Source organism: Amphiprion ocellaris, chromosome 13 (assembly GCF_022539595.1).
Source record: "Amphiprion ocellaris isolate individual 3 ecotype Okinawa chromosome 13, ASM2253959v1, whole genome shotgun sequence".
NCBI classification, from domain to species: Eukaryota; Metazoa; Chordata; class Actinopteri; family Pomacentridae; genus Amphiprion; species Amphiprion ocellaris.
Genome location: NC_072778.1, coordinates 8,088,051 through 8,110,785, shown reverse-complemented (window position 1 = coordinate 8,110,785; position 22,735 = coordinate 8,088,051). Strand labels below are relative to the sequence as shown.

Sequence of the window (22,735 nt, the reverse complement as noted above, 5' to 3'; positions counted from 1 at the left end):
ATTACAGCCCCCTTGTATCTTAATGCTTTTGGAATACGCTGCAAGCAACAAACTCGATTTGCCACTGATCCCTCGAGGGATAGAAATGTGTGAAGTTACAGGGAGAATTTAAAGAAGAAAGTGGGCAGACACACGGCCAGGTAGGCTCCATCATAGCTTTAGCTGCTGGATGGAGGAAAGAGGGGAGGGAAGAAAGAAGCGAGGGCTGCTATCCGACCTGAATGAGAAACTCCTCAGAGAGATGGGAGTCTGGGCTGCTGGAGCCGACTCAAACACTCTGAGTCCGGCACCTCCTCTGCGAGAGATTTATCAGAGGAGGAAGTGGCATTGGCTCCTCTTTTTGGTCTGATTTGAGGCCTGAGGGACTCAGCCCCCCGGGAAGGATCAACCTTCACCGTCCAACCTGTAATTAGTGATTAACGGTGAAGTCCAGACTTTTGATTTACTCTGCTCTGCTCCCCGAAAGGGATGTTGGTCAGTGCCACGGCGAGAGGTAAATCACCTATTGCACTGGAGGCAACAAGCTTGTCAGGGAAAATAGCCTGGGCCTAGAGGACGCTGCGAGGGGCCGGCTGCATGAAGACAAATTGCACCAAGGTTGCTTAGCCAACCCTCTTACTCCATCCTCTATCATGCTCTGTCACCCTCTTTCTCAAACACATGCTCACTCGTGCTGTCTCTCTTCACCAAGCCTTTCATTCCTCTCTAACACACTCCCTTTCTCTCCCTGAATGACATTCAACATTACTAAAGCTGAACGGTTGTGTAGCTCCAATCGCTTTTGAGTTTGACGTTTTGAAGCAAAGATAAAAGTATTTTTCCCTGATGCTGAGTATTCATAGCCCATACACAGAAACTCAAAGGTAAAAAAGAAAAAACACACACACACCAAAAGCAGAGTAGATATTCATGTGAATATTCTCTGATCTCGGATGGCTGAGTTGATTTGTGCAGACTCACTCCCAAACCAAGAAGAATGGAGTCTGTGTTTGATACTGCAGATGAGTGGCTCGGTGGACTTGGATGTTTGACAGAGACAGAAAATATTTTGAATGCTAAAACACACATGTTCCCTTTGTTTTCCCACAGAAAATACGTAGTTTTGCTTTTCATGTTGGACTGCTCCCGCCAGTTGAACTACTGAACAAAATGGATCCTTGTACAATAAGAAAATCCCTGTCAACATACATGTCCAGAGCACGCCTTTACTTAGATTTCCTCTCAGCTCTTAATGCAGATACAACGCGAGCTTGAAGAGCATAAAGTGACAGTACCAGTGAGTGAGAAAACTTGGGGAGAGAACACCAAAGGTTGCTATCTACCGTCTTTGATGGAAGCAAACCTCTGTAAATGCTTGTTGTGTTTGTCTGTTTTTAGATTTGCTCTGTTTTCTACATTAAAGAGTCCATATTATGCTTTTTTGTGGCTTTTACACGTTCCTTCAGAGCTTTATAGATTTTTTTCATGCATGTAAAAGGTCTGCAAAGCTCCAAATTCAGTTATTCTCGCCCACAGAAAACGCTTTTTTTCCTACATGCCTGAAATGCATTATATTAACATCTGGACATTTCCTCCATCGCTTACTTACATCATCATGTAACACATTTGCATAACTACTAGTCACTAATCTGGCCCCTGCTTGTTCGTCTTTTCGTCATCTTTGTTTCCTTGATAAAGCCACCTCTACTAGAATCACATTCCTGTAGCCACAGATCTCAGAATTGTGGTATTCTGGCCATGCTTCAGTTTGTTGGGCCAGCTGACCAATCAGAGCAGTTTGTGCCTTAAAGAAACAGTAGCAAAGACTTACACATACATAAGCTTGTTTTAGCAGACCTCCAAAATATCATTATACACCATAAGTGAGCATAGTAGAGGCTCTTTAACAATTAGCACTGAAACTTGAGATTGATAGCAATTAACTTTATTCGATAAATAGCAGTATTTTAAAGTTAAATAACAAAACACAACAGAGAGAAAGGGTAAAACAGCCAGAATGATCTATGTTTTTGTATTGACCGTCTTATGACATTCCTTCATAATAGTTGTATATCATGTTTTGTAATTTGCTGTGAAAAAAACAAACAAACAGAAGCTCTGTCAATAAATTCATGTTTGTTTAAATGGAAGATTCTGCAGTTCAACTTTAGGTCAAAGAACTTTCGAGGGTGGAACTACCTTTGATGTTGAATCTGAGCTTTTCCACTTAAATGAGATTATTTTCATAATACTCTGAACAGTCCAGACTCAAAAGAAAATACCACAGGCACGGCTACAACGACCAGTCTGTCGATATTTACCTGCGTCTCCACTCTCATTCTTTTGCATCTGGCGAACCAAAGGAAATAATTATGTTTTTGTAGCATTATTCAGAAGAAAAAGCTCAATGGTGCAAAAATTACAGGTATTAGGTAAAGGGTGAGCGGATGATTATTAGCCACTTCCTCTCTCCTCCCACGGACATTATAAACATCAAGATGGCTGTAAAACATGAACAAATGGCCTTGGTGAGTGCGTTACCTCTGCCTGATCAGCCTCAAGTCTGTTTCCAAAGCAGCTGTTGGGAGAGATCCTGGGGGATGGCCCGCATTAGTATGCAACGGAGCTTAAGAGGAGCTCTAATTGGACTCATTTTATCACAGCTACCTTGTGGAAAACAACTAATGAAAAAATCCTCTATCTTTCTGCTATATAAGTAAATCACGGAGCACTTAAGCTATAGCATAAGAGAGGCTGTGATTTAACGGCTCCATCATATTTCTTACATAAGCCCATGAGGCTTTAGACCAGATCAGGCTGTCGCTTTTTAATTTATTCCAGCTTTAGTGTTGAGTGACCCCAGTTCCTTCTCTATTCTGAATAGCATCAGACACCTGATTGTGTGTTTGTGTGTGTGATAGGAAGGCAGTATATTTAGCAACTGTATAAAACAGCTTTTCCTGCCATACTGTAAATTAAAGCCTTACAGTAAGCCTTCACTCAAGTGGCCATGCCTTCTGCTAGTGGTACACCAGCCAAGTTAAATAGCTGCAAAACTCCAAATAATGCATGCCAACACCTTTAAATGGATGACAGGAGATGTTTAGTGTTGAGAGAAGAGGATGAACGCAGCTCTCTGCTTAGCCTGAACTGCTGAACAGTCCTGACAGCCAGAAAAGCACATTGAACTTGCCTCAGTCTGAGGGCTCTGAAATATTTTCTGAGAGGTTTCTCCTCGCTGGGAATTTAAACCGGACCTGTCAGTGCCACATGAACCCTACTGAAGAATTCATTCATTGAATCCACACAGTCTCTGCCCTCTAAAAGCGTCACTGTCCACAAAACCAGCGGCCTTGTCAGCTCAGAAACTCAATGGATAAAAATATTTCAGAACCAAGTTAAGGTGCAGTGCTCACCTACGTTTAGACCTTGACAATAGTTTCACAATTTTCATCAGTTAATCTTTTTCATACAGAACAACACATAAAAAGCTGTACACATTTTTAAAAAATACTCTCAATATTTGTCAAAATTATACAGTGCTTCCTGTTTATCATCAAGTTAATGAAAATCAAACCTTTGAGGGGAGTTGTTGAAAATCCTCATCCTTGTACTCCAGTTACGGATCACTTAAAGTTATAAAGTAGCTCAAGTTCTTTTAAATCTCTCTAATACATTCTGAAGATATAAAAGGCACATGTTGGAAAATGAACCATGAATTATGAAACCGCTTTAACACTACTTCTTGCCGCCGGTGAATGGAATACTCAGCAGGGGTTTTGACAAGTAAAAGCCTGAGTATCCATTAACTGTCGCTATGCCATGGGTGCTGAATAACAGCAAACTTGACTTAATGAAAGCAGCCATCCCTGGAGAAGGCCTGGCTGTTGGTTTGGATGTCTAATTATAATCTTCACAGAAGTAAAGAGAGTAAGTCAACTCATTTTCAAGCTCGGCAAACTTTCTGTAAATGTATGTGTTAGCCGAGACTTTGAAACACACAAGATGAGAGCTGTCTTGCATTGGAATGAAAGAGAATGAGCAGGAAGATAAAACTAACTAAATAAAATGAAACAGAAACTACAAAATGGCATGCAGGGAAAAAAAACGGAGGAAAATAACAATAATACAGCCACAATCGAGGTTTCACAGAATGAATCCATTAAAAACAAATCAATTTGATAAGACTAATATTTACCACGGCTACTAAATAGGAATGTTCCTCAACTGAATTAAATAGTTCAAATTGACTAAATTTGGGTCTTCTTTGTAATACACTGGCAAACAACCTGGATTTTTATTTTTTTTTTAAGTCCGAAAACTTTATCAATGCCTTGGTGTGAGGAGCACAACAGAATTACAATATGATGGATCACATTACCGCCCATCTGAGTTTCCCACCAGTCCCTGTGGAATCCAGGGGCCTCTAGTCTCAGCAGAAATCGAAGAATTCTATCTCCTGGCTATGTGTTCTTTCAAGAGGTGTCAGAGTTCAGATCAATATCTTGGCACCCAAGAAAGGTGAGATACGTCCCACGGCGTAGCACTAACAGCATGACCAGTCTACTAGATAGAAATGTACAATTAAGGTCATTACTATGAATCAGCTAAGATGTTGTACACCCATCAGCCAAAACATTAAAACCACCTGTGAAATGTTATGGAGGTCATGTGCAGCCTCTTGTACTGTGACGTCTGGTAACGTTTGGATTCTGTGGGTTGTCGGTATTCATAGATCAAGTTCTTTCCAATGCATCTCACAAATGTTCGATCAGACTGGAAATATGTGGAGTTTGGATGTCAAATAAACACGTTGTGCTCTTTGTTGTGTTCGTTTAGTCGTTCCTGAACAGTTTGTGCGGTGCTGCTGATATCCAGGTGTGCCATTGAGGGGGTGTGCTTGATCTGCAACAATGTTTATGTAGGTTGGATGTGTCAAAGTGACATCCACATGAATGCCAGGGCCCAAGGTTTCCCACTGCATTCTAACAAGATGTTCAGTCCCTTTCATTTCACTTTTCAGTGGTTTTAATGTTGTGGCTGATCAGCGTGTGCCAAATAGGTGAATATAATATCCAACACAATTTGCATAGAGACACTTTGGAGACAAGCTGAAATGAGGTTTTTCTTCTACAGTCAGAAGAGCATAAAATAGGACAACTATTATTTAAATGTACCCACAATAAGCGGTGCAGCCTTTTCGAATGTGAAGAATGTGCATGGTTTTGTTGGGGATGACTTTCAAGCCAAAACGCTAGCCTGAGGGAGCATTCAGACAGAGAATTCTCTCCAAACACTTGCAAATTCCTTTTCACTGTTGTTTGTGAAGCTGCACGTCTAGACGTATGAAGAATGCATTCAGTAGGTGTACCCAAACTAATGCCATTTAAACTGTGAGGTGCTCACGCAGTGCACCCTGTGATTGTTCAGCCAACTTCCAAGAGCTTAAGAACCGCGCTCACACCACGCTGCAGTCACTGTGCGCCTTGCGCGTATCAGCTTTTAAAAGCCTCTGTCGGAATGCCACCCAACTTAGCAAATGTTAAACGAGGTTTTAGAAACCGTCTGTTCCTTCAGCATCTGAATTTGGTAGCAGAAATATACTTGCAAGTAACCTGAAATTCAGAGGTCTTTTTTTTTTTGTTGAATGCATCAGCTTAGACATGACTTGTGTCAAACTATTAGCATGACCTTTTCCGAAGTTTATTTGGCGGTGATCACAGATGTTGACGCGTCTGCTGCAGATGTCAGACTTCCTCCTATTACTGACTGCACAAAAGTGGCTTCAACTATCTTGTTTTGACATCTCCAGAGACAAGAATCACATGTAAAAACATGGAAAATGTGTTGATGAGACGACCTGTGACGTAATGCATTTTCCTACGTGCCTTTTGTACTAAACCTACACTTTCTATTCAATCCTTGAAAGGTGCAGTTTGTTAGCTTTGCAGCTTTAAGAGAATGCAATTAAGTACATCTTATATTGTGCTTTGGTGTGTCTATTCAGGACAGCATGCAGGTTTGGTGTGATTATGGAATGTAGCTATACGTTGAGTGGAAGTAGGGATTTATTTCAAGATATCCAATAAATATTTACTGGTGCTGTGACATTGAGGAAAGTATTGGATGCAGCATTAATGCAGAATGGATGCAGATTACTCTACAAAGTCACAGCCACAATATATCTGTCACATACAGCACAGTCTCGCCTCTACTTGTTGGATCTGTGATTGTAGTGCTGCTATAATGACTAACTGGGGCACAGTAGAAAAAGCAATCGCTGTGTGTTTTTGGTAGCTTTGGTGTATTTTGTCTTTTGTGCTTTGTCATAAATCATTTGAAAAATAAAAGTTTATTTCTTTGATTAATCATTGTACTAAAACAATGGTACCTCTACATATTATAAATATATTACTTCTTGTTGCACACTACTCTGCACACCAACACTGGAGAGATATTTCACAGACAACATACTCCTCTGTATACAGTCTTTGAGGCATGCTGCAATTATTATACTGAAGTTCTATTTCGCTCTCAGTCAATCAGTCAGTTTCTGCTCTGTCTAAGCACAGCCTGCAGTTCACACAGATTCATTTTTGTCATGGTGCTACTGGTTGCAGCTGAGTCACTCCTGGCTTCTTGGCTGCACTGAATAGGGCACATTTTTTGTGTTTTTTTTTTTTTTTTTTTTTTAACAGAATCCGGTTACCACAAATGGTTTATTTTAGCAAACCTTTAAATTGATTTTGAAAGCATTTTACATGGGAGTAGTTCAAGGACCATCGTAAAGTTGAAAACAATTCTCTCTGATTTTACAGCTTCAGTTTTAATTTTTTTTTCAAGATAACATGCATTCAAACCTGCCCACAGCATTTAGTGTTTAGTTTCGTAGAACGGTTTGTTAAGCCCCGGCTGATCTGCAGGAAGATGTGAAGACTCCTGTAATGTGTTTTACTGTCATGGAGGAAATAAATCCAAAACAAACTGTCACAGATAACAAGTTCAGTTCCTGTGTTAAACTGTTGTACTATAGGTTTCCTCATATACGTTGTGCTACAAAACAGTGGCACTGCTTCTTTTATCTGTCTTGATGCTGCATGTCGTTGATTTTAATGTCAGACAGCCAATACTCCCATGTGTTCTGTCACTCTCACACCAAAAGTTAATGACACTTCATGATAGATGGCACCTTATCTGTTTACCCATGATGCACTGAGCCATCATTCAACAAATTATTCAGCGATGACATGGTGCTCGCTATCAGCGGCGTGGCAGACATCACTCATATCTGTAACATCATCTAATTAAAAGACATCACTTCTGCCAGACAGTTTCCTTACAGCCAGCTGAAGCAAATTGATTCTCAACCCCCTTCCAGTCTATGCAAAGGAGCAATGAATAATGCATGGACATTAAAGTCTTATCTTCTGTCCTGACAAACAATGTTGCCATGCTTTGAATATTCCAGAAAGGTGTGCAAAGGGTCCTTATTAGCAGAGCAGTCAGACAGGTGCCGTTTTCATGGGGAGTCATTCTGCATTTACTGCTGTTCGGTTCTAAGCTCCTCCATAATTCTGGACGCACTGGATCAACGGATTTACTTTATGATGGCGCTCAGTTTACAACAACGCTTAAGGAATTTGCATATATTTTTATAGCTGCCACTCAGAGATTATGTCAGCAATGAACTGAAAAACTATAACGTTGCAGTATCTTTTTGCCTCAGGCAGTGTGACTGTGATCTGTAAGGCCACAGGTCACACCTGCAGCCTATATATGACATACATATTCATTGCTGAGACCTAATTACTGGAGGTGTCTTTTACTGCATTACATCAGCAGCTGGGCACCCATTCGGATTAAAAACCTGCTCAGTATGTTACATTATATAGCTGTTTTATACCTGTATATGGAAGAACACCAAGAGTAATAAAATAGATTAGCCATGCTCAGTAAATCTGATTGACTGCCTTTTTTTTTTGTCAATCCAATAACACAATAAAAAGTAATGCTTTTCCAATTAGCGTATATTTCCTGATGTGAATCTTATAGATAATGTCAGATGATTACAGGCGTCAGGGCTGGACACTGTATACACGGCTGTGATCCTGTAGAGATGGATACAAATTGTTTTGGATAAAATTAGGTAAATTTCAAATGCTTCAAAAATATTGTACAGTCGTGAATTTAAACCACATCTAAACTTAAAATTGGGCTACATGTCTCGTTTAAAAATTCACCAAAAATAGACTATTTGCATTAACTAGATTCTTAAAGAAAAAAAAAGGGGGGGAAATGTACTTTTTGCCACAACTAGGAAGCCAATTAATGACTCAGCTGCAACACTCATGAAAATATTCAGGAACTATTCGGCTGAGCTGGGTTGAACAACATAGACGGGAGACAAGCATGGAACAAATTCAAAAAAATAAAATATATATCGTATATAAAGACACTTTTTTTTTCCAGTATAAGTAACACCTGTGGGCACTGTGGGGAAAATGTTGTGCAAGATGATCCTATTTTTTCAATTTTTGTGAAGTAAATTATGAAAGGATTTCAACTTTCGCTTTTTCTTTCCTGTATTCCTTTATTGTAATGCACAAAACACTTTATTGAATTCTCGCTACCTCTAGCCATGTCTCTCCAGTTTCCATAGAGAACTTTATATTGCAGTGAAAAATGAGCCCACAGTGAACAAAAATGTGACAGGAGAAAAACCACCCAGAAGCTGCTCCGGGGTTCTGAGGGTTAAAATGTTCCCTGCAGTGTGAAAGTCCTACACGTAATGGATTGACACTTTTGTCTGCAGCTCTGTGCAGCATTCAGATGCTTTTTGATAATTTTTGTGGTTAACCTCTGTGACCCAGATTTACTCTCTACCCTTTTTTTATTTTTATTTTTTTCATTATTATACTAAGGGTGATGATGTTCAAAAGAAACATCAGTACAGTTTTTAATGATTCTGTTTCTTTGAACCATGAATGTAATCTTCCTTTCTTAGATGAAGACATTTCTATTGAATTTAAATAAACAAAAAAATGTGATCTTGAGAAGGTGGCCTTGTTTTGACCCTTCTTTTCTCAGCAGCCCCAAAGACACGCTGAGAGCCGGTCTTTGAAGAGCTGAAGCATTTGGCAGAGTGAAGTACGTTTAGCGATGAATAAAGTGAAGACACCAGCTTAGAACTACAATGACCTCCAAGTATGTAAAACACTCATCTAAATTCAGTGTTTGGTGAACGGAGGTGGAATGGCTTTAAATGCTCCAGTAGTGCACATGAAAATCCCGAGTCAAGCCGAGTTGTTGACACTCCTTCAGTTGTACAAAGCACATTATTGTTGATTGCTGCCGCCAATATTAACCTGAATATAAAAGCAATTCCCAGCTATGAGTTTTAATTAAATGGCCGAGGCAGTGATTAATCCATACAGTCAGGCAATTTTCTATTGTTGCTAGATGACAACATTAAGTGGCGCATAAGGATAAAGAGTAAAAAAAATGGGTCAAAGAGAGGAGTGAGGCAGGTTGAAAGCAGCTCCGTCACTGAGGGGGAGATTTACTCACATTAAATATCCCATTTCCTTGTGAGCAGTTAAGCTGGAAAAAAAAAAAAGATCTGAAAACTGGAAAGGAAGTAGTCGGAGTTAGAGCAACTCAACTCTTCAAGGAAATCTCTCTCCAGATTGGCTCATGTTCATTTCTCTTTTGTGACTTGCCAGAAGGGGTTTGCTCCCACTCATTCTCGTATGATGTGGAAAACAGTAGACCAGATGAGACTCTTCCACTTTGCTCTCGTGACTTCTTTTCATCTGCACTAAGAAATGATTTATATACAAAGAACTGATGAGATAAAGGTTGATTATGAATTCTCTCCCACTGTTAAATGTGTCACGCCAGCCAAATGTCAGAGGATATTCTGTCAGAGGATATCGAGCTGACTGAAAATGTCAGACGGGGAGGAACCATGAGCGAGAACAAGGGGAGGAAACAAAAGCAGAAAACTGGCACACATGTGTTTGTGTGACTCAGATATGGCAGAGCACCTGTCATCATTATCTAACCTAATGATGCGGCTTTGAGCTGTTGTTTCTCTGCAGTTGTGACCTGCTTTCTTTTGGAAACAATTCAATTGTATCACCAACATGGCTTTATAATGGTCATGGAAATCAGAAATTTCAAATTTTAGGTTAGTTACACAAAACATAATTAGACTTTATTTCTCCTTATATGGAGTCTGCAAGGTTTATACACAAATGAAAAATATTGTATGCCGTGAAAAGATTTTTTTTTTTTTAAAGCAGGAGAAAAGCATGAGCATCAACAAAATTTCAACTGTAAACGAATGGAAATTATTGGTGTCATAAGATCTAACAGACTCCTGGATTTTTCTTTGGTTTCAAATTGGTGTTTCTGTTGCAACTTGATCAATAATTATTACATGACAGCCCAAATAACTGATACTTGATGGGTAAGAAATGATGCAAACGCCTTTGTCATAATGTTTAGATACCAGGACGATTTGAAAAAATACTTCAATACAAGTAATTAAACGCATCATGAGTTAATAAAAAGTGTTGTCTGAGACGCAGTGAATGATAAACCTACTTCTGTCACATCTAAACTGTGTTTTTTTAAATGACGTAATTGGTTGCTTTGAGCATAGAAGTCTCACAGTTTCAGATCTTGAAATGTAAAATGTTTTGAGACCAAAACTCACCAAAGGCAGTGTAAAACTCCTCTCTGGTCAGGTGCTCGTCGTCATTGACGTCGTTGTATTTCAGCAGGTCGAACAGAGTGCACTCAGAGATGTCCTTGGACAGACCTTCTTGCTTGATCACCTAAATGAAAAAGCATTGATGTTTGGTTAAAGAAGGTGGACAGTAGTTTGAACACTGTCTCCCAAAAATTTCATGACACAACAAAATGTGTTTTTAAATTTCCTGTTAGGGCAAAAAGTCTCACAAACCAGCAAAACACTACTTGACAACATATTTCATTTGTTTTTCACCCAAATATTTGATCTTGTGATATTATATCTGCAAGTTACAGAGCCCAACCAATGTATCAGTCAGTTGACATTATTGGCCAATCATAGGTAGATCAGTATCAACACAATTGTTGTCTGATATACACCAGTATTAGGGGTATTATTTATTATATCGTAATCAATCAATTAAGATAAACGACATGAATGTCAGAAAATGTTTTGTGTACCAGCTGTAATGAAGTGACTAGAAGAGGTGATCACTTCTGTTTAGGCAAACAGAGAGCATTGTGGGAGTTTAGCCTGTAACTTGCCACCATGAGAAAGAAGTCTGTTATGGTTAATGCCTGCCAAACAAGTTAATTTGTTTATTTTTCAGTGCAAGCTAAAGAGTGCTAGAACAATATTACTATAGGATATGTGACTGCATTCAAAGAAGAACAGTGCTCTGAGACACAGTTAGTTTGTGAAATATTAGTCTAACATCCTAGATTTTATACGGAAAAAGAATGATCGATCTATCTTATCTGGTTTCAAATGTACCACCAATCAAAAATGAATTTGCAATCGTAGTGTTGGTGCTGCACTGGGCTCTATAGGGTTAATATATTGTTTGAATACCTTGTTGCTGTGGACATTGTTGCCTAGTTGATGAGTTTATTTAAAAACAAAACAAAAAGTGCATAGAACCACTTAGCGTTGAAGGGCACTGTTTCTCTGATTCTCTCTGCTTTCCTTTTGTCCCTCCTCTTCATCCTCACCCCAACTGGTCAAGGCAGATGGCCGCCCTTCCTGTTTTCACTCTATCAGCAGAGTAATATAATAATGTGAGGGCTCAACCTTAGTATGTGAAGTACCCTGTGGTGAATTACATCACGAATGGCCCTATATAAATAAAACCAATGTGAATAGTTTTGTGTTATTTCATGATACCACTTCATGTTCATCCACACAGTGTGTATACACGTATAAACTATTGATGCTAACAAAACAATTAACATTGATCATCAGTATTGCATCAGTATTAAGGAAAATAATCCAGATCTGTAGTCAGTTGCTAACAAACTGGGCAAATTTGCAGATAAATATGAACTTCTTTCTCTCCTTTCATTAGAAATACTCATCTGATGTTATCAGTTATTAGGATTTTAATGTAGAGCAATAAATTTGGGATAAAACTAGTGCTAGATTAGTTTTCTTTTTCATTGTAGCTAAACTGAAATCTCAAGTTTCATCACAAAGGATGGTAAAAAGGCACCAAACACTGCATTTTTTATTTTTATTTTTTTATCATCATTCTGCTCAAACATAATCCTATTCAACACCTTCTGCATGGCCCCGGCAGTAAAACATCCATCATACTAGATCAGCTGTCAAACAGCTGATCACATGGGACAGCTTTATACATCACGCACTGTCCATCGGATCAGTGCACTTCCCTACCCAGATGACTCGCCCAAAATTTAGGAGGCTCCTGTAATGGCATATCCTTAGTGTATCCTGGAAACACTACAGGTAAACTACTGTTGTGGGAACAATAATAGAGCTGCTACATCTGCTCTCATTTCAAACTAAAGAATAACTGAGCTAACAAACGTAGAAGTGATTGTTCAAAATGCTAAGTACACTTGACAGGAAAGAGAATGTTAAAAATAGTCTTTGTGGTCCTTTCTTTTCTTCCTTCAACCTTCCTTCGACCTTCAACAGTGTTGAAGCTGGAATTTTTAATACCTAAACTTTTTGTCTGACACGGCCTTCCTCCCCAAACACAGACTTTGATTCCTGCTGTTTTTCAGATTGTTCCGCTTCTCTGTAAAGGACTATTTGAACACAGTGAATGAGCACTCGGGACATGCTCAGTAGCTTTCAGCAGACCTTGTAGACTCAATGATCTGAGGCACATCATTGATAGAATAACCAGATGTAACGTTTATTGAGATTGCAGCTTCTGCCTGTTTCAAATCGAACCCTAATTTACAAAGCCGATGGAACATTGGCTGGTTAGTCACACAGAACACCTATCTGACAATTGGCTGTTACACTAAGCTATTACTGCTTCATGTCAATATAGACTCGATTCCAGTAATTACACACAGCCCGTTGTGGTCGTACAGACAGTATGCAGCACAGCTATATGTGAACATACACATTTAAAAATGCAGGATGGAGCACTGGCCGACTTTCAGAGGCCTTGGGCAAGGTCACATCTGTGCACTGCTGCCCTCAACCAGCAGAACACCACTATTCCTGCACAAAGCCACACGACTCTGATCAGGTAATGTTACTAAGTTAGTTTATTTCTTCTGTTCAACCTTCAACACTTTTTAAAAAAAAATTCACAGACAGGCTTATGCCACTTTCACTCAGTGCTCTTCCCTCCGAACCACAGCAATTTACACATTTACTCTATTAATTCAAAATTCAAGCTTTGTCTGCCTCATCCTCCAACTTCATCGACTGTTCCTGCAAACAATCAAAAAAATACTATATTATACTGGTGTACAGAGGGCAACCTTCAAACCTCTGTGTATGGATTTGCAACAATCTGACTCTTTGTGGAATTGTGAAGATTAGACACCTTCTGTGTCAACATGTTTAGTACTGTTCCTGTTACACAAGATGCTAGAGTATTTCACAAGATTTGTACTTTCTTTACACATATTCTGCCCTGTAAAACACTGTGACAAAAGGTTATCTGGTCTCAAATATTTTTTTTATACTTCAATTAGATCTTCAATCTTCAGTTAAAACTGCATACCTGACTTCAGTGTCTGTGGAGGGTTAAGAAGAGCGATTTTGCAAAATCTATGACCTTGAAATGTGTTTTTGTGTTAATATAATAATACAACTTTTAAAGGAAGTCTCTTCTTGCCTCAAGATAACAACATATGCTTTGCCAGCCGAGTTACATCTTTATCATTTCTGTGTGTCTGTTGTATTCACAGCAGTCAGGGCAGACAGGGTTGGATCAGGGTCAGTGGTAGACAAGGCAGCCTTCTCATCTCTTTTCTGGAAAAAAGGTAAAAATTTCAGGCGGGACTGTCTTTAGTCAAATGATAGATACAGACAGTGAATGAAGAAAAAACAAGTTTTGATTTGCCATTTTAAAAGGGCACTGCAGACTAAAAGGGCAGGAACAATTGCTCCCTGTGCCTTTTCATGTGTACACTCTGGCACGTCAGCTAAGCGGGGTGAAGGATTTCCATCCCAGAGCTTCAAATGAGATCACGGGCTGCTTCAACTCTAAAAGGCACTTTAGGGCACAAGGACAGCAGCCATAGTGTTGTACTTCTAAATTCTGTTGAGTGTGTGATTTGCTTGTGCAGTGCTCTTTTTCAGGGCTTGTTCACGCCCAAATTTAATTTGCATTAACCTTTTTGTCTTCTTTCAAATTCATCCTTTGTTAATACGGCAAAACTCTCCTCAAGTAGCAGAAGCTAGGAAAACAATCACGTTGCCATGGCAATGCAGTCAAAGAGAAGCTGAGCCTTTATTGACTGTGTGTGATGTTTTAAATTTGCATCTTTCAGAGAGAAATTAAAGTTGGGCTATAAATTACTCTGAAATTACATTCTGATGGAACGTTTAATACACAAGCATAAAAACTCATTAAAGCCCCAATCCATAATTACATTCAGGCGCTCTTATGTTGAGGCACTGTCAGCCCACAACTGTGTTTGTTTATTACATGATTTATCAGACTGATGAAGCTATTTCGCTTTGATATTTATCATGTGATCATTATGCAGTCGTTTTGATGTGCAGCAAAAACATGCAGAAAGTTTTCTCTTTATTCCAATGCTTTAAAGGTGTATAAATATTTGTAAAGTTTACAGTCACTGCAGTAGAACAGACTTGTGGTTTGGACTGCAGTGACAAAAAAATATTATTTTTATATTGTTATGTTCTCCAGGCTAAAAGTGTGCTTTGTGTAGCCCAAAGTCATGGAGGGCCATGCATGTAAATATCTATATATGAAAACAAACCTTTGAATTCAGTTGGAATCATCATAAAGACCACCTGCGTTCCACAGATATTTTTTTAATTATTATTCTGTACGTGCTCTCGTCTCATCTTTTCTCTGAGAATGATTCTTGTGATGCTAGCCAAAGTTGTCATATGTGTAAAGGGTAAAAGGGCAGGATTGCTAAAAGTGATCCTTGAGGAATCCCTGAAAAGCATTTCTCCCTCTGAATATTAATTAGTATTCGCTTGTGTCACTCAAACACCCAGGGGAGGTCGTGTGATAAAATCTGGCAAATGTGACAGAGGTTTGAGGATCTGTCAAAGTAATATTCAGTGGGTTGAAAGGTCTTATTCATATTCACACTCAGAGAAGACTGAAAATATTATTTCATAAAACACAGCACAGCATGGTTTGCTGACTATGAATTTTACTTACTAAGCATCGATTTCTCTATTATTGGCATAGGGCAACATTTAATGTAAATATATGTAAATGATATGAAAATATGGTACCCAAAAAATCACTATTTTTGAGGTGGTATTTAGATGAAAACTCAAAATCCTAGAAAATATTCATATTAGTCTGATCAGTCCTCCTCCATCAAGGGAAACTGACAAAGCTAACAAAGGTGACCTCTGTACAGCTGGGATACCCTGCTGGATCGCTGGGAAGATAGCCTAAGAAAAGGAACTGCTGTTATCATATTTCTGAAAACCACTGCAGGTTGCTTACCCCTTCAATTATTCAAATATGTTCTGTATGAAATCAGTCCTCAGGTACTGGGAGACTTTATTTGTTATGCACAGAACAGCTTCCTTCCTCACAGCTTCCACAAAAAGCTCTTTTCACAACATCCCCCTTGGTAGTTCTGGTCAAAGGCTGTAGCCTCCCATGAGCACATGGCTCCTTTGACCCACATTGCTTTTCAAAAGATTTACCTGGAGCCACGCACCACATCTACCACAGGGAAGGGTAAGAGGAGGAAAATGAGCACGATTATGGCACACATGAAAGCGACTGGCTTGAACACCTGAGCACACAGATGGTTTATTCATTTGTCGTCTCCTTTTGATTAGATATTTAAATGAAAACAAATGCAGTTTTGGCACAAGAGATAGTGTGATATATCTTTACAAAATGGCAAACGCCATTACGTTTCTGGACGTAGATACAGCTTTTAAAAAATCTCAGAAGATCAGCTTTAGCTTGAGTCAAGGTCAAGTTGCATCTCACCATTATGCTGATAACTGACTGACTGAAGTATGCATTGTTTTCAATACTCTGAACCCCCCAAAAGTTCTAGCATTTTCTGTTCTTTTCACATTTTTACTCACTGTGGGCTCATTTTTAAATGTAATATAAAGTTCTGCACTTCTGCACAGCCGTGGTTCCAAACAGAGATAGCTCAAACATTAAAATGACGTTTCGTTGATTATTCATTTAGCAAAAATTCAAAAACCTGAATTCAACATGTACAACATTTTTCCAAGTGCCGACACGTCTTACCAACAGTGGGGAAAAAATGGTCACTACACACTATACGTATATTACTACTTATATTTGTAATTTGCTTGCTCTGTGTAAACACAGCCTGCAGTCCATGAATTTTGGTCATGTGACTAGTAATTGTGACAAGGATGTGGAATTTTACTTACTGTTATCTCATTTTTCAGAATCCGGTTAAAGTAAATTATTTATTTTCGGTAAATTTTAAAATGAGATAGTAAAAAAGAAAGTGATTTTGACAAAATATCTTGGTTTTTATCAAAGATTTGGTTGTTTTTCTCAATGTAATCTCCAGAAACGTATGATTAGTTCAAGGACTGTCGGAAAGTTGAAACTCCAGTGATTCTTCCGGTTTTTTTTGTCGGTGTAGTGTTTTATTTTTTAAAGTTTTTTTAAATAACACGCCTTCACCTGGATTTGGGGTTCAGAGGTTTAAAATCGTATCTCTTGGAATATTTCAGCCCATCGTTCGGTCCTTACCTGTGAGAGTTCACTGGCATCTATTTGACCATTGTTGTCTGCATCAAAGCGTTTGAACATCAAATCAACCAGCTGCTTCTTGGCCACCATGTTGTCTCTGTGGGTCCCATGGATGGTTGACCCCATGTATCGTTTGTCATACAAATCCAGCACCTTGGTTTTCAGTCGGCGGTAGTCGCTCAATCTGCAGTTATCATCTGGGAAATACAGAGAACAAAGAGAAGCGACATGATTAGGAGAGAAAGACAATATTTATCACAAACGTAGAACAATTACTGAGAAGAAGGGATGTTTTTACCTTGTTTGGATTAATAAAAACAGAATTTAAATGTTAATAAGATGTCTGAAAACAGGTATTACATAAATACACAAAATGACACCAAGGTGCCGAAAAAAGCACATGATTAAACACTGAACTTGTGATTCATAACACTGGATGCGACATTTTATATCTCAGCCAATTAGCGCCTGTTCAAACTAGAATCCCCCAGAAGATTCACATTATTAAACAGTAAGCTCCTGTTTATATTCAGTAAAACCCAAATCTGAGCATGTCTATGATTGTCTGCATCACAATAACAAATGCTAAGGATTATTTTCCCAAGGGAAGCACAAGCAGTGACAGACACGCGGCATTTCACTGCCTCAAACTAAGAAAGCAGCAGCCTCGTCAACAAAAAGAAACTGACGAACAAATCCATCACACAGGTGTCAAGAGCTAACCGTGACAGCAACAGAAAACATGATGGTGTTGTATTTACAATCCACCATCAAAGGCTCTAGATCAAAGAATTCCACTACATGAAAGGTTCAGTGGAGTAGAGTGGAGCCAAAGAGAAAATAATGACTAGAACTGGAGGCTGACGTATGTCACATCAAGTTCTCATTGTTAGATCTGGAAGTGTTTCTCCCTAATAACGGTTATATTAACTGATGTCAACCAGCTAACAAGAAAAAACTTTGTGTTCGCCGGGATGCTTTTCAAATCTCCTGGGAGGACGCTGACATCTCTGCCACATATGGTGTGATCACCAACTCAGGAAAAACATGTAATAAAAGCTTCTACACGAAGTATTCTGTGAGGAAAAATGAACTTTGTTGCAGATGATCGGGCAAGAATGAGTGTGGTAATGAGATCTCCCCTCGGTAGAACTGGATGTTCACTGAGATCTAATGACTAGTTAAGCACAATCCAATGACACATCATGATGACAAGGATGGGATCTCATTTTTGTCTCCCAGCATTCCTTTTGCAGAACAACTTGAGCAATCAGTGCGCATTTAAATGCGATTCTTGATGTAATCCTGACACCAACCATCATCTCGGTATGAAAGGCCGGAAGAAGTTCGACTAACACTTTGCCAGGGAAATCAGGGAGCTTTGCTCAGACGTTATGAAGTCATTTTCATTTTCATCTCAGTCCTGTGTGACCTTGGAACATCCCCAAGGTGTATAAACTTTATTTCTGGCATTTATGCAATATTTAGTATTGTGACAGAGAAAACAGTTATGAGCCTCTTTTTGGTTTGAATTCAAAGAATACTGGAGGCAATATAATATTCATTTCCCAAGGGACAGTGCAAACAGTACAATTCACTGTAAATTTAAATGATTACAGACACATTTCCTGAGCTTTAAGGTTTATGTAAAGCTATTTTTCTTGGAGGGGAAAAAACTTAAATGGTCCCAAATGCTGTCAGCTTCAAATGGATGATAACTCAAGTAAAAAAAAAAAACTTTAAAATTGCTGATTCTTTCATGCATTCTTTCATAGAGAACTTTTTCTGTCAAAATACTGATTACGGTACCTTAAACTCAAGGCAACTGCCATTAATATTTTCCCATATTTCTAATCTGCCAGTCCGTCTTGCATGGCGATAAAGAAATGGTTAATAAGGTTAGTATTTGTAAATTCCTATTCCACACAGGTCACAAGGGCCAAGTGAATGATTTGATGAGTAAGAACAGAATGTATGCTGTCCTGTTAACTTTGCAGTCTCCGAATGCCTAACTTTGGGAGATTATAGACCAACATCTAAGAGATTGTGATCTCCACTGCAAATATCAAAACGTTAAATGATGGATTATCTTTTGTACGGATGCTGGTCTTCCAGTAGAGTTCAGAGATTGTAGAATGCCAACAAGAAACCAAAATCTTCTCAAAACTAAGTAAAAATGTTTGTTTGTTTTTCTTTAAATCTGTCACCCAACTCTATATGTGCTATTTTAAAGGGGTTTAAATTGTTTCTGGGCTGTAGAAATGTGATCTAAAAATGAAAAAGACTCTTGCAGTGCTTTGTTTTCTACTAACTTGGAGCCCCAGATAACGGAGAGCTTGTATAGCCAGGTGGAGAGAATTAAACATGAGCAAGAGGCTCTGGAACAATGCTTCAGTTTGTTTTAGCAGGTACACCTGTCAGTGAGGCACAAACTGAGATGTTGACAGATGTTGGAGCTACACGCTCAGTCTGAGGCTTCATGCAACTAGCAGGGTGTGAACAGGAACGGCGGTGGCTCGTAAGGACTTTTCTACCAGCCACAGCAGGTAACAAACCAAGTGGAGAATCCATTGAATTACAAAATTTGCTTTGCCTGTCAAAACAGTGAGAGTGGGTGGTGATTTCTCAAAACAGCAAGAGTCAAAACAGCAAGTTCAATACTTGCCCTGGAAACTGCCTCAGCTGTTCGGGCACAGACTGCAGCCAGCTGCATATCTCGGAACAGGGTCTGTTTTGACAAGCGCCAGTGCCAGAGAAGCTGCCTTGGTCACAAATGGCAAAATGAATAAAAGATAACTGGCTGCTGGCTTACCCTAGGGATATGAAGGTCACCTGCGTCAAAGGAGCATGCATTAGCACATGTATGCACACATATGTGCATACACAGATGTGCATGCACAAAATACTATGCTCACACATGCATGTACACATCCCCAAGTATTCAAACAGTACATGTCTACACAGAGGAGTATTGGCAACAAGTAGGCAACAGCCAGTATCATTTGTTAAAATGACTAAGCCAACAATGCTTACTTGAGGGAACAAGGAATAACTGAACAAAAATGTGTGTTTTTCAGTCAAATCCAGACAAATTCTCAGTCTGGTAAAAGTTTTCTGTGAGTGTCTCAACCGCCTAAATTGCTTTTGAGCTAAATGGGACATATCAGAATGCAAAATATCTGCTTACTCTATGTAAGCGGTAGGATAATCGCTCAGCTAGCAAAAACTAATTTAGTCATTTTATCCATCATCCTTTCCTTTTACAAACCCGGGCTTGCCTATAAACTTTGAGGATTCAAATCATCAATTACCAGTTGAGAAGCTCCCAGTTCCAACCCTGGACTGTCAGTTGAATCATCGGCCTTTTTCTGTCACTGTGCTACTGTACAGTGAGACACAGAAAAACAGGACGGCAGCTATGAGATTTTACAAACCGCCCCTAGTCTCAGTATTACCGAACTGTAATAGAAATACAAGGGAAGAACAGACGGATGCTTGTGCTTTTTCCTGCTGAATACCAGTAAAAGGTGTTCTTTCTTTGACTGTGTGCATCTCTGATATCTTTACATGACAGATCATGATCAGGTCAGATGCCACTGAAGGCCTGCAAACCGCAGTCTTACACACCAAACACAAGATGCCCTTTGTAGTTTCTGACCACCATGGAGAAAAGTGTCGTGGATCCCTGTTTTGTTTGTACCACACACACATTACATATTCATGCACACAGATCACACAAAGCAAACATGGACAGTGTTCAAGCAAGAGGTCAACGTGGCACAGAGTTTCCCTGCCAGCTTCAAGCTATTCTTGTGATCAACAGTTGGTGGTGTTAACAGCGGGGGGAACCTTACAACTGCGCCAGCAAAAGTGGGGAAGAAAAAGATGGCAAGCAAATATAGAAGTAAACAAAGCAGTGTTATATAAACTGGTGTAAGAATGAAAGACCTCGAGGATGCACACAATATGTTTCAGTGACAAAGCATAGTGAAAACAGGACACTCACAATGGCACCTTTAAGACTGAACTTAATTAAGCTGGTGTTGGAGTTTAGTGCGGGAGGCCCAGCTATATACAGATAAGCCAAAATAGAATGTAATTTGCATTTCTCATAGTCTTAGGTAAGCAATGTCGATGTTATTGATGCTAAAAATGTTCAGTATTAAAAATATACACAGCAAGAAACGGCACTTTGTGTACTTTACGATATTAAATCAGCAGCGGTTCCTCATCTTAGCTTCTTCTACCTGATGACACGTGAAATGACTTATGGGACATGGACTCTGCACAGACAACGGAATAGTGTGATTTTCACAAGAATATTAAAAAAAAAAAAACATTTAGATGCAAGTGTTTTCTGCACCTGTTAGTTTTCACACACAGTCAACACTACAGTGTGACCTTCATATAAGCTGCTCTAAAAGAAGACCTTCTGCAGGCTGTTACAACCTCAAGAGGAACGGCCGAAATTTAAATTTATGTTAGAAAGAGGAGTTACATGCAGCAACGCAGTTTATTTTTTAATTGCTTGAAATTGTTACTGCTTGATGACAAATTGTGACCCAATCCTCCCTTTTCCGTCACTGCAATCTTAAAATTCTTTCTTTTAGTATCATCTGAAGTCTGTTTTTTATTAACACATACTAGCAACACTGTCATTATTTTGCGGCATCCCATTACAAGCTGAGTAAACACTGTTGAATTAGAGGTAACTGTGTTGAAATAGAACGCTTTACTAGGATGCTGCTTTCGTCAATATTATTCATGGATGAAACAAATGACATTCTCCACGGACAGACGGTTCTGTAGGAAGCAGCTGACATTACTAATTTGGGTCATGAGGAGTCAGGCTATTAAAGTTTCTCATCTAGTCACGGGAGCTTTTATGCTCAATATGACACTATTCCTTTCATTATTTCGTGAAAAAAAAAATGATTAGTATCTTTTTAGAGCAACTGTTAATCTGCAGCTATTGTTTAATGAGTGGCTTTTAGTGACAATGTGGCGGTAGTTTCATGGAAGCCAGTGTTGAATCTTCACACTTGGTCCTGGCAGCAGCAGATGAAGGACATGACCTGTCATGGTTTGCTTTACTGTGTGACTGCTCAGTAACCCTGCATGCGACAAATGTCTCATGTCTCTCATGGTCATATTGGCTCCATATGGGGCATGAGGCTGTCCACATTCAGCCATGAAAAGCTGCTGCCTCTTATTAATTGCCTTAAACTGTTCACATGATGTGGGGGATAAAATCTTCACTTGGTGGAAATGCACACCAAAGTGAAAACTACTCAGATGCTCTTTATTGATTGGGACCAAATGATTTGTTTAAATTAAATATGATTATTAGAATTAAATGTATTTCATTTATTATAATAAATTCATCATTAATATTACTCCGCCAAAGAATGGGGTGGAATTATGTGGTGATCAGCATACGTTTGTCCGTCTGTTAGTCTGTGTGCAACATTCCTCAAAAACAGAATAACAGATCTGGATGAAATTTTCAGGGAAGGTCAGAAATGATGGTGCAGTTTATAGTCTGGATCCACGGATTTCTTAAAGATTTCTGTATTATTGCAAGATAGCGTCACGGCGTCACTGTAACTATGACAACAAGTGAATGCTACATCAGCTGCCTGCTGATAATCACATGATTGCGATCCTACCACAAATCCACTGCTGCAGACTTATCGGGACGGTTGTATGACTTTGCTCTTTTGTGAGTGTAGAGTTTTGTTATTCTAATGCAAAAGCACAACTTTTGCAGCTACAGATGCCATCAAATCTTACATTAATGGTAAACTTCTTCAATT

General features: G+C 39.1%; 1 protein-coding gene across 2 annotated transcripts in view; it reads right to left on the bottom strand.

Annotated features, from left to right (window-relative positions):
• The window catches only part of fstl5 (follistatin-like 5), a 183,542-nt gene that overhangs the window by 70,966 nt on the left and 89,841 nt on the right, over positions 1–22,735 (bottom strand). For both annotated transcript variants that reach the window (XM_035947209.2, XM_023269221.3), the window contains 2 exons: positions 16,920–17,116; positions 10,700–10,820 (listed from right to left, as the gene is read on the bottom strand). In XM_035947209.2, the coding sequence (XP_035803102.2) occupies positions 10,700–10,820; positions 16,920–17,116 (318 nt within the window). The remainder of the gene's footprint in view (positions 1–10,699; positions 10,821–16,919; positions 17,117–22,735) is intronic.